The 13038-nt window shown below is 46.1% G+C and overlaps 1 protein-coding gene across 1 annotated transcript; it reads right to left on the bottom strand.

Moving 5' to 3' along the window:
- Positions 1 to 125: 125 nt before the first annotated feature.
- SH3D21 (SH3 domain containing 21) lies at positions 126 to 13000 on the bottom strand. The gene is made up of 15 exons (XM_063105734.1): positions 12662 to 13000; positions 12521 to 12578; positions 12159 to 12277; positions 11869 to 11959; positions 11644 to 11699; positions 11511 to 11556; positions 11288 to 11388; positions 11095 to 11181; positions 10833 to 10875; positions 2260 to 2353; positions 2112 to 2164; positions 1898 to 1995; positions 536 to 1743; positions 395 to 458; positions 126 to 323 (listed from the first exon to the last, which is right to left on the bottom strand). Exons 1-15 carry the CDS (start codon positions 12998 to 13000, stop codon positions 252 to 254), a joined length of 2529 nt encoding a protein of 842 aa, XP_062961804.1. The 3' UTR covers positions 126 to 251.
- Between the last annotated feature and the right edge of the window lie 38 nt (positions 13001 to 13038).

The raw sequence follows: 13038 nt of genomic DNA, 5'->3' as shown, positions 1-13038 counted from the left end.
CGCGCGCAGGCCTTGGGAACGGTAATGGGAGCCACATGTTGGCCAGATGTGCCCGGGAGAGCCCGGCAGGAATGCGGAGGCCCGGGAGCGCGCAGCCCGCCCCGCCCGCCCGCACGGACCGGCCCACACGGCTGGCGATGACGAGGCAAGAGTTTACTTTCTTGCGTTTCCCAAAGTCGTGTGCAAGGACGTGGGTGGCCCGAACCAGACGTCCCCCCGGGGTCGGGCCGCGGTCCCTCTCAGGCCGGCCTTCAGTTCGTCTGCGTCTGCGCGTGGATGGAGCCCCGGGTCGGGGACTTCGGGGTCCTTTGCATCATCTGCACCTAAGAGGGACAGGGTGTTAGGGGAGCGGCGACCGCGGCCCCCTCCCCGCCGTGGCCCACACCGCACCCACCTCCAGCAAGCGACGCTTCTCCCTCTCCCTCTTCAGCTCCTCCCAGATGTCGGTCAGCTTCCTCCTGAGGACACCAGACCCAGGTGAGCGGTGGGGCGGGCTCTTCCCTTCCCACACCCGCTCCCTGTCCCTGCCACTTACTCCAGCTGTTCCCCTATCAGCTCCAGCGCCCTCCTAAGAGACTCCACCTCGTCCTTCAGCGTCATTATGTCCACTCTGCTGTCCCTACTTTCCATGGAATTTTGCAGGACCAGAGAATGGAGGCTGGGAGTCTCTTGGGGATCTGGAATCTGCTTGATAAGATCTGAGATTTGGGGGGCAGGAGCTACTTCTTTGGGGAGCGCCTCTGCTTTGGAAGCCACCTCCTCTTTGGAGGGCGCCTCCTCTTTGGGGGGCACCTCTGCTTTGGGAGCCAACTCTTCTTTGGGGGGCACCTCTGCTTTGGGAGCCACCTCCTCTTTGGGGGGCACCTCTGCTTTGGGAGCCACCTCCTCTTCAGGGGGTGCCTCCTCTTTGGGGGGCACCTCTGCTTTGGGAGCCACCTCCTCTTTGGGGGGCACCTCTGCTTTGGGAGCCACCTCCTCTTTGGGGGGCACCTCTGCTTTGGGAGCCACCTCCTCCTTGGGGGGCACCTCTGCTTTGGGGGTAGTCTCATCTTCCGCAGTTGCCTCCTCTTCCTGAGGGTAAGCCTTCTCAAGGATAGGCATGGATCCTGACGCGGACCCACACTGGAACGGGGAGCTGTCTCTCTTAACTAGGGGGTGTTTCATCATACAGAGGCATATCTCTGAGGAATCAGGCTGGAGTGGGGGTTCCTCTGGCATGTGGGCCTCCTCTTGGGACTGGGCCTCATTGGCCACAAGGGACTTGGCCTCCTGCAGGGCTTCCTCCAGAGAAAAGTGATAGAATTGAATGTTGTCTCCGGTGCAGACCTCTTCAGAAAGCACCTGGTACAGGAACAAGACCTGTTCTAGGGTGGGGGCCTCATCCTCTGGGGGGGGCACCTTTGATTCAGGGGCCTCATCCTTAGGTGGTACTTCTGGGGCAGGGGCCTCATCCACAGAAAAGACCCTCTCTGGAGTGGAGGCCTTGTCCAGAGTCAGGGTCTTCTCTAGAGTGAGCACTTTGTCAGGAGTCAGGATCTTCTCTGGGGTGGGGTTCTCTGGGGTGGGGGCCTTGTCCTCCACAGCTGGGATTTTCTCTGGGGTGGGTGCTTTGTCAGGAGCCAGGATCTTCTCTGGGCTGGAGGCCTTGTCTGGAGACAGGGTCTTCTCTGAGGTGGTGTTCTTGTCCAGAGTGGGGGTTCTATTCACAGAAGGGGTCTTTGCCGGGCTACTGTGCTCTTCCTCCTGTGGTGATGGGGGATGAGATCTCCCCTGAGGGCTGGAGCTTGAAGGTTCAGGTCTGGTTCCCCTTGGCCTGGGATCCTTCACCCTTGCACACCATACCTCTGGGAACCAGCCTCTGCCCAGTACCCCCACTGTCCCGTGTCCGGCTTCTCACCTGACTGGGTGCAGAGCGTAGTTGCCGGGGAGCCTGGGTTTTGGATCGCTTTCTGCCAGCGTGGCCCGGAACCCCACTGGGGAAGCTGCCATTGGTGCCTATGAGAGCAGACACCCAAGCCTACTCTGGACCTCAGCCTCTCCCCATCTTTGTCCCTCAGCACAACCATCCCTGTCTTCCAGTCCTCCCCTCGTTGGAGGAAGGCAGCCCTTACCTGAGTCTCGGGACAGGCGCTTCTGACCATCCCTGCTGGGTGTCCAAGATGTCCTGGAATATATTCCCATCAGGCCCTGGTGGTGGGGGCAGAGAGCGGCATTTCCTCTGCTCCCTCCTCCTTCCCCCAACCCCACTCTCCTCCTTACTTGGCTTTGCCGGGCCCAGTGGGGGTTGTCACTGGCTTCTTGACTGTAGAGAGGGATGTTTTGGGCATCAACTTTTTTGATTCCTTAATAGGAGCTAGAAGAGAGGAGTTCGTTTGTCACTATCCATCCATCCACCAACCACTGGCCCTGTTGTGCGCTGTGCTCAGGGGACTATGGACAAGGAATGAACCATATTTGACTCTGTCTCCTGGGAAGCTGACCACCCTCACGCCACATAAGCACAAGGAACTGTGGAAACAACCCAAAGGGACACCTAGCAAAAAGTTTTCGGGGAAGGCTTTGAGGGGGAGATGACTCCATATCTTGCCAGGTTTTTATCCATACTTTACCAAGACCTGTCTACTGCTTAGTGCCCATGTACCGCCTGGTCCAATCCTCATCTCTTTCCTGGACCATGGCAACAACTTCTCCTTTCCAATCTGCCTTCAAACTTCTTCAACTTCTCTATGTCATTTACTCCCTAGGAGATCTCACCCCTTCTTCCCTGAACTCCAGACTCAAATCCGACTGTCCTCTGCATATTTCCACTTGGAGAGCTAACTGGGACCACACATTTAACAGGTGCAACCCCTTTGCCACCATATCTGCCGCTTTCCCAGTGTTCCTCATCTCACCCATTTAACCACTTGCTCAAACAACAAAATGAAGAGCCATCCTTGACTCCTTTTATTTCCTTATGCTGCACATCTAGACCATCAGCAAACCCTGTCCACTCTACCATCAAAATATATCCTGAATCCAGTCACTTGTCACCACGTCCACCACTTAGGACTCTAGATCAAGTCACCCCCACTTTCACCTGGACTTTTATAACAGCCTTCCCCCTGGCTTTGGCCTCACCCATCCTGCCTATAGAGCGTCCCTCCCACAGCACCCAGAGTGAGCTCACGTTCTATTAGGGAAGCAGACATAAACAAAAGAAGCAAAATATGGAGTGCACTAGAGAATTAGTGTTATTGACAAGAATAAGCAGGGGAGTGGACAATTTTAAGTGGGGTGGTCAGAGAAGGACACACTGAAGTGACATCGGAGTGAACACATGAAGGCAGCCACACACAGTGACATTCACATCTGCAGACACACAGCCACCCTGGCCTGTGCACACACACTGACCTTTACTCACACACACACATTATCACACACACATACACAAATCCAGCCGTGGGTAAGGGTGTGGATTCTACAGCCAGACACCAGGCTTTGCGTTCCAGCTCCATTCCTTGCTAGTTGTATGAGAATTTGGGCAAGTAACCTGTGCCCCAGTGGCCTAATCCATAAAACACGGACAACAACTGTATACACCTTGTAGGCCTGCCGTGAGGTCTAACTTAATACATATGAGGACCATTTGACAGACCGTAACACATATGAGGACTTACAGCATGGCTGATTAGGTGCTCTGTAGGGCCTTCCCACTGCAGAGCAATTATATCTGCTTAGGACACAAATCTGAGGCATTGCTGGACTTAAAAGGCATAAGGGAGGTCCACAAAATAACGAACTGGGGCCAGAAAGGTGGCAAGAAGGCAGCTGTGCTCTGTGGCTGCTAAGCCTGGGGTCTGTGATGCCAAGCAGGGGTCCCCAGGCTCTGTTCCCTTGGTTCACCACAGGCCCGAAGCTCAGTAGCCACAAAGCAGTGCCACCCTTGCACCACCTTTCTTCAGGAGGCACAGTGGTCTCTGGGTTGGCATCCTCTGGGTACTGGCAGAAGTAGAAACAAATCCTTTCTGGAAGAAGTCTTCCCCTACGAAGGCCTACAAGACTCCCACAGATTAAGACCAAGTTATGAGATCATAAACAAAGCTCACAAAACACACGAGAAGGCAGGCCACTGAGAGTGGAAGTCAGCAGACACAATGCACAACAGATATTGGAACTGTGAGGCAGAGAACATGGCATGGCTATGTAAGAAATATTTGAAGAAATTAAGGATGCGCATGCAACAAGGGACCATCAAGAATAGACAGGCAGATGTGGTAAACAATCAAGCAAAAAGAAAACCGAACTACTAGTGATGAAAAACAACTTGCTTGCAAAAAATGCAATGAAAATCTATTACTTACATGTACATGTACTTACATTACATGTACAGGTTGAACAGGGGATTAAACACTGCCAAAAAGCTAGAGAGAGAATCAGTAATCTAGGAGTAGAGTGAAAGAAAGAATGAAAAATTTGAGAGCCATGTTAGGAGGAATGGATAATAGAAGCAGGGCTTGGCTCTAGTCGAGTGAGGTGGTGGACAAATCTTCTCTTTACAACTATAAAGCTGGATAAAAATTACAAAACAACCACTTCAGGGCTCTGGAAATTGTCCAAAGGCATAGGTAATTTGAGAAGTGTTGATACTTGATGGTGTTCTTGCCTAGGGCTTCTCCCATCCCTGCCCCCCCAGCTTGGTCCACGTGTATGTTCGGCAGGATGGGGCAGGTTGTGAGGTTGAACAGCACATTAAACACAGCCAATAAAGCTACAGAATCAGTAATCTAGAAGTACAGTGAAACAAAGAATGAAAAATTTGAGAGCAATGTTAGGAGACATGGATAATAGAATTAATCCATTCAATAGAATTGTGAGGATCGGCAGCATCACTGCCATGGCTGAAAGCAGTTCACGCGATTTGGAGTGTAAACTTGGATTTGGCATTGGTTCCATAGATATGACACCAAAAGCACAACCATCCAAAGAAAAACTAAATTCATCAAAATTTAGAACTTTTGTGCATCAAAGGACACTATCAAGAAAGTGAAAAGAAAACCCACAGAATGGGAGGAAATATTTGCAAATTGTATATCTGATTAGGGACTTTTATCTAGAATATATAAAGAACTCCTACAGCTCAAGAGTAAAAAGAAAAATAACTCAAAAAATGGGCAACAGATCTAAATAGACATTTCTCCAAAAGAAGATATACTAAGAGCCAATAAGCACATGAAAAAATGCTAACATCGTTAGCCTCCAGAGAAATACAAATCAAAAGCAGGATGAAATACCACTTTATAATACCCATTACAATTGTTGTAATAAAGAGATAACAAGTGTCAGTGTGAATGTGGAAAAATTGGATTTCTCATATACTGCTGGTGGGAATATAAAATGATAGAGCCAACACTGAAAAACAGTCTGGTAGTTCCTCCCAAAGTAAACACAGACATATCATGTGACCTAGCAATTCCATTCCTGGGTACATAACCAAGAGAAATGGAAACATGTCCACACAAAAACTTATACATGAACGTTCATAGCAGTATTATGCATAACAGCCAAAAAGCAGAAACAACCCAAATGTCCATCAATTAAAGAATGAATAAATAAAACTTTGTGCATTCATACAGATTACTGGGGAATAAAAAGATAAAAAGAACAGTATATGCTACAAAATGGTGAACCTTGAAAACATTATGCAAAGTGAAAGAAAACCATTACAAAAGACTATATATTGTATGATTTCATGTGTATGAAATGTAGACAAATCAATCAAGACAAAGTAGATTAGCGATTGTCTAGGGCTGATGGGTAGAATGGGTAGATTGGAGAGTAATGGCTAAAGGGCAGAGAGTTTCTTTTAGGGGTGATAAAAATGTTCTAAAATTGATTGTGGTGATGTTGCACAACTCTATGAATACACTAAATGCCATTGAACTGTATTTTAAATGAATGAGTTGTATGGTATGTAAATGATATTTAAATAAAGCTGTTACCAAAAAAAAAAGTTGGCAAGCCAGATGTGGCTCACAGACTATAATTTGCTGACCCCTGGTCTAAATACCACAATTAAAAGGCAGAGATTGTCAGAATGAACAAAAAAATAAACAGGATCCAGCTGTAAACAAGACTGAACAACAGATTCAAAGACACAAATAGGTTGAGAGTAAAAGGCTAGAAAAAGATTATATCACACAAAGAGTACCTGGAAGAGAGTTGAGTGGCTATTTTAATATCAGACATAGCAAAGAAAAATTTCTACAGACAGAGGAATAGGTCATAACAATTAAAAGGTCAATACATCAGGAAGATATAACAATTGTAAATGTATATGTGTCTCAACAAAGCCTCAAAATCCATGAAGCAAACACTAGTAGAATTGAAAGGAGAAACAGACAATTCACCAATAATAGTTGCAAATAATAGTTGGAATTCTTCCAGGAGAATGGTTAAGACTTTAAACTTAGACTTGTAAAGTTAAATATACATGGCAAATTTCAAGAGCAACCACTAAAATATAAAAATAGTGTGTATAAATTTCAAATCAATGAAAAAAAGAAAAACAAAACAAAAAAAGGAAAAGAGCCACTGTAAAATATTGTAAAATAATTATGATTAATATAGTCTTAATTTACAATTTATCACCAAAGACAAAAACTGAAAGGTTAGAATAAAAATGGTGAAGATGGTAATTTTATGTTATATGGCTTTTACCTCAATTTTTTTAAAAGGTACAATAAAAAAACTTTTAAAAAAGTATTTGAATATATTAACTCTGGTGAGAATGAATAAAAGAGAGGAAAAATAAACTTTATTAGAAATGAAAAAAAGGGCTGTTACTTCAGATATGGCTGAGATGATAGGATTATAAGGGAACTTTATGAACATTACACAAATAATTGAAAAAATACGTCACCAAAACTGATTCAAGAATTTTAGCCTGACTTCTCTATAACTATTAAATAAATTAAAGAAGTCATTTTAAATCTTCCCATAATGGAAAATAAAAAATAAAAAAATAAAAACCAAGCCAGATAAATTTACAGGCAAGTTTTACCAGCTTTCAGGGAAAGATGATTCCCATCTTATAAAAAACCTACCAGATGGGCCGAGCCCGTGGCGCACTCGGGAGAGTGCGGCCCTGGGAGTGCAGCGATGCTCCCGCCGCGGGTTCGGGTCCTATATAGGAATGGCCGGTGCACTCACTGGCTGAGTGCCAGTCACGAATAAGACAAAAAAAACAAATAAAAAACCTACCAGATAATTGAAAAGAAAATGTATATTCTTTAGCTAATTCATGAGGCCAGTATAATACTGATAACCAGATGAGGATAGTAAAAATAAATGCAAAAATCTTAAGAAAAGAAAAATTGGGAAAATATTCTAACAGTATATGAAAAGATAATAAACCATGACTAAGTCGGATTTATCCCAGGAATGCAAGAGTGGGTTGAAAAATTCTTCAGATCCCCACGCTGACCAGCCACAAGAAAATTAAAAATAAAAATAAAATAAAAATTCTACATATGTCATTCATCACACTGACAGATTAAAGGAGAAAACCCATATAATCATTCTGAAAATTCAGATAAACAATTTGGGAAAACTCAACACCCATTCTTGATAAAAATTCTAAGCAAAGTCAAAATCAAAAGGACCTTACTTAGCCTGACAAAAAAACATCTGCAAAAGACCTAAGCAAACATCATATTTATTTATTTATTTATTTAATTTTTTTGTAAAAGATGACCAGTAAGGGGATCTTAACCCTTGACTTGGTGTTGTCAGCACCACGCTCTCCCAAGTGAGTGAACCGGCCATCCCTCTACAGGGATCCGAACCCAGGGCCTTGGTGTTATCAGCACCACACGCTCCCAAGTGAGCCACGGGCCGGCCCCTCAAACATCATTTTTAAAGGAGAAAACTAGAAGCATTTTTTTTTTAGAATCAATAACATGACAATGGTGTTCACCATCACTACTTCTGTTCAATAGTAGACGAAGGGTGTTCAGAAAGTTTATGGAAAGAGCTGTATTATCTTTTAATTCTATTTTCCACAAGCTTTTTGAAGATCCTAGTCATTATAAATAAAACAAGAAAATTAAATAGCAGAAGGTGTGAAAAGAATGAAGCCTAATTGTCATTATTCACATATGACATAACTGTCTTCATAGGAAACTTTAAGAATCTACAGATAAATTATTGGAAATAATCACAGTTTTGCACCATGGCTGACAATAAAATCAATATACAAAAATCAATGCATTTCTAGGCTAGCCAGCTGGCACAGTTGGTTACAGTATGGTGCTGATAATATCAAGGTCCAGGGTTCAATCCCTGTACCAGACAGCAAAAAAAGAAAAAGAAAAAAAAAAAAATCAATGCATTTCTATATTCCTGCAATAAACAGAAGAATATCTAATTTTTTATCAAAGAACACAATTTTTTTTTCTTTTCTTTCTTTCTTTCTTTTTTTTTTTTGGTGGCTGACCAGTACAGGGATCAAACCTTGGAATATCTAATTTTTTAAAAAAGACAAAATGAAAACTCTGAAGTACCTAGGAGCATCAAGGAATAAAACTTTTAAAATTGTGTAAAACTCACATGCAAAGATAACAAATGATGCTGAAACAACTGATTGCCTATATGGAAAAAGGTATAATTGGATCACTTATTAGAATCAACGCTACATGGATGAAAGCACTTAAATATGAAAAGCAACACTTTAAAAGTTTAACAGAAAATATACATGATTGTCTTTCTGAACTTGGAGCTGGAAAAGATTTCTTAAACCTGCTGACTATTAAGGATAAGATTGATATGTTTGACTGCATTAAAATTAAGAACTTATGTTCATCAAAAAGCATTTTTAAAACAATGAAGACAAGCCACAAACTGAGACAAAATACTGGCAACATGTATACCTGTAAAGGATTGGTATTCAGAATATACAAAAAACTACAAATTATTTGTAAGCAAGGACATGCAAGTTAAGTCGAAAATGAGACAGTACTTTGAACCTACTAGATTCACAAAAATGATGAAATCTTTTTTTTTTTTTTTTTTGGCCAGTACAAGGATGGAACTCTGGACCTTGGTATTCATCAGCACCGCGCTCTAACCAACTGAGCTAACTGGGCTGCCTGGACCTCTTTCTTATACACTGTGATGGTGGAGTGTTAAAGTGGATAGTCACTTTGAAAGTCAATTTGACTTTATCTCACAAAAGTTGAATATTCAAGTAATATAAAATCTAGCATGCCCCTCCTAAGATTATACCTGAAAGAAACTATTGTATCTGTACACCAGAAGAAAAGCATACGAATGTCTGTGGCAGCTCTATTTGTAAGAGTAAAAATCTAGAAACAACTAAAATGTCCAACATCAGGAGACCAGATTGCAGTAAATTCCCTATAAGGGATATTATACAGCAGAGAAAAATAAGTGAACTACATCTATACACAACATGGATGAATCTTAGAAACAATGTTGATTGAAAACAGCAAGTTCCAGAAAACTATAAACGTATGCTACCATTTTTATAAAGTTCAAAAACAACAACAACAAAAATTTAGTGATACATTGTTTAGACCCATACATATGTAAGAAAACTTAAAAATTCAAGGGAGGGGCTGGCCAGTTGGTTAGAGCATGGTGCTGAGAAAACCAAGGTCCAGGGTTCCATCCCTGTACTGGCCAGCTGCCAAAAAAAACCCCCAAAAACGAAAAATTCAAGGGAATTATAAAGTTCAAGATAGTGGTTACTTTTTGCAAAGGGAAAGTGGTAGAATGGAAAAGAGAAGAAGCATACAAACTATTGGCAATGTTGTAGTTCTTGGGTTCAGGTGATAGAACATACAATGTTTAGAACATACATGTTATGTATATTTTTGACGTGTCAAATATTACATTAAAAGTTAAGTAAAAAAGACATCCCCACAGACACACATACAGAGCTACTCACCAACACACTTCTAAGACACGTGGACGTACACAGTCTCATACTCAGACACATAAAGTAGTCCCCCCTTGTCTGTGGTTTTGCTTTCTGTGGTTTGTTACCCACGCTTCACCACAGTTGGAAAATATTAAATGGAAAACTCCAGAAATAAACAATTCATATGTTTTAGGGTTTGTTTTTTTCTTTCCCTTTGGCTGCTGGATGGCACAGGGATCCAAACCCTTGACCTTAACGTTATAACACCACGCTCTAACCAAGTGAGCTAACCAGCCAGCCCCAATTCATACATTTTAAAGGCTATGTCAAGATGCCTACCTACATCATTTGCCTCACTTTATGTCATCACATAATGCATTTTATCATCATCTCGCATCATCACAAGAAGAGGGAGTACAGGACCATAAGATATTTTGAGAGACCACCATACCCTTTATTATATTGTTATAATTGTTCTATTGTTATTGTTGTTGTTAATCTGTAACTGTGCCTAACTTGTAAATTGAACTTTATCGTAGGTATGTATGTATAGGAAAAAAGACAGTATATATAGAGTTCAGTACTATGTGCAGTTACTGGGTGTCTTGGACCATATCCCCCATGGAAAAGGGGGGACAACTGTAGATCCATACGTTTCCTCACAAAATGAAATAAATCTATAAAACTGATAGTCACATTCCCAAAACACACAGATAAATATTAACACACTAATACACACAAACTGACCCACACACTGATTCTCATACACTCACCAGGCCCTTGATCCACAGGGGAGGGAGCTCCTATGGGGGTACACTGGACCATTAGGGAGTTATGGGTGTTTATGGGCAACTGGACTGGTAGATAACCCAGAGAGCACCCTCCATTCCCAGACTCTCTGGGCACCCACCTGATTCCTGAGATACCCCTTTCCGTGGGACCAGCTTCTTGACCTATGCAGAAAAGAAGAATCAGAATCCAAAGAGGAGCCCCCGCAGGTCTAGGTCCATTCTCATTTAGCGGTAACCCAACAGCTGGGCCCAGGGAGTACCATACCTGCTGTTTTTAGGGAGCCCCATGCCCCTCCAGCTGGGTCCAGTGGACGCTGTGAACCCCTACTTTGTCCAAAACAGCCTGCCCCCTGCCACCTGAGTGCCTGACTCTGTACTCACTGGGGGTGGTGGAAGAACAAAGTTGTCTGGAAAAACTCCTCTTCTGCCTTGACACTCTCCTTCCCACCAACCCTTATCCTCTGTGGTCTGAGAGAGAAACATTCCAGTGGGGAGGACTCCCACCTCCTTTCCTGGGTCTCACCCCTTCTCAACACCCCCTTCCCTGGCCCTCCCAGCCCGGTTCCTCTCATACCTTCCTCAGTACTTTCACCACATCCCCCTTCCGCAGCGCCAACTCATCTGGGGCCTCGGGCTGGTAGTCAAACAGGACCCTGTAGGTCTCAGGGTGGGAGACTAAGGAGAGGTCAGTCCACTGAAGCCAACCCTCCCCCACCAGCTTAGCTGGTCCCTCCACCCCCAAGTCAGAGTGGCTTGGTGGGGGGGACAGTTGGGGGAAACTTTGTTCGGGTGCTCACCTGTCCGCAGGTAGTTTGGAGGGCTGTCATAGGACAAGCTGCTCAGCTAGTGAGGGTAGGGGAGGAACAAGATGAGCCTCTAACCACCCCAAGAAGAATTCATCACAGCCATGCCCACTCTGACCCAATTTACCTTGGGAGGCCGCTGGGGATCAGGACTGACTGAAGGCATGTCTTGGTTACCAAGGCCTGGTGGGGGACAATGAGGTTAGGAGGGTGCTAATTCACAGGTTAGGTCATAGGAGAGGGTCAAAGGGGTCACAGGGTCAGAATGTGTGGATCACAGGCTCATGCCACTGGGAGGGTCATTGAAGATTTCAGAGTCTGGTCCCAGAGGGTCACATGGTTGAGGTCTCACTTGGGGGCCCACTGTCCAGCAACTCCACAAAGTTGGATGGGAAGGCTCCCAGCTGCCCGTTCTTCTTCCCCAGCCACCAGCCGTCCTCAATCTGGGGAGGAGGGGAGGACGCAGGGGCATCTGGTTCTGCCCCAAGGGTCACTAGAAATCCTACACCCTTGGTTCTGCCTCAGGACCCCCTCCTCCTCCCTTGCTCCCTCACTTCCCCATCTCTGCGCCCCTCACCATTCCCATCGCCCACACCCTCACTCGTGAGACGTGCTCCATCATCTGTCCCCAAATCCTCTCACCTCCTTTATCACTTCCACAATCTCCCCAGCTTGCAGCTTCAGCTCGTCCGCCTGCTCCGGGTTGTAACTGAAGTTCACTTTGCACCATCTTTGGGGGCCCCGAGATTTGGCGGGATGGCCTGGGGTCGGACAAGAGCGAGGCAGCTTGAGCCGTGTGCCCCAGTCGCTGAGCTGGCGGCAGGGCAGACCGCGAGCTCACGCCTCAGTGCCCCCAGGCAGGCCCCGCCCTCGGGCGGAGCATTGTACTCGAGGACCAATCACAGGCCGCAGAACGACCCCGCGGCCCCTCCCGGAGCCCCGCCCATCACCGCGAGCTGGCGGCGGCCCCGCCGACCTGCCCCCGCCCACCCGCTCACCTCGGCGACGCGCACAGCGCGGTCTCCGCGCCTCCCCGGCGCCCCGTAGGGACTCTGGGATCTCCTAGGAAAGAGGGCAAGGCGAGGGGCTCTCAGCTCCCGGGAGGAGCGCGCCGAGACCCCAGACCGCCGCCGGCCCGGCCTCACCTGCACCAGCCGCTCGGGGAAGAGGCCGTAATGGCCCGCCAGCTCTCCGTGCAGCCAGCCCCGGGCGGACCCCTCGCGCACCTGCCGGACCACGTCCCCGGGTGCCAGACTCAGCTCGTCGTCCTTCTGCGCGCGGTATCCGGCCAGGACCAGGACCTCTGCTGGGGGAGGACGGGGCGGGGCGCGGCTCAGAAAGGCCACGGGGGCGCGCCAGGCGAGGCCCGGGCTCCGTGTAGAGGACAGCGGGAGTGGGGTGGTGGTGTAGGCTTCTCCCTTTCCACACAGCCTTTCCACACAGTTACACGGAGGAGCCACCCAAAATTCTCTGCACATACCCATGGCGTCCTCCACAGCTTCGCAGGTCCCGCTGGCGGCCG

This window comes from Cynocephalus volans, chromosome 8 (assembly GCF_027409185.1).
Source record: "Cynocephalus volans isolate mCynVol1 chromosome 8, mCynVol1.pri, whole genome shotgun sequence".
Lineage (NCBI taxonomy): Eukaryota > Metazoa > Chordata > Mammalia > Dermoptera > Cynocephalidae > Cynocephalus > Cynocephalus volans.
The sequence above is the reverse complement of the archived record's forward strand: the minus strand, read 5'-3'. Positions and strand labels throughout refer to the sequence as shown.

Coding starts and splice junctions, on each gene's coding strand:
- SH3D21 (XM_063105734.1), bottom strand. CDS start 13,000: ATGGGTATGTGCAGAGAATTTTGGGTGGCTCCTCCGTGTAACTGTGTG. Junction 11,960..12,158: donor TTGTGGAAGTGATAAAGGAG/GTGAGAGGATTT, acceptor CCTCCTCCCCAG/ATTGAGGACGGCTGGTGGCT. Junction 11,389..11,510: donor TCCAAACTACCTGCGGACAG/GTGAGCACCCGA, acceptor ACCTCTCCTTAG/TCTCCCACCCTGAGACCTAC.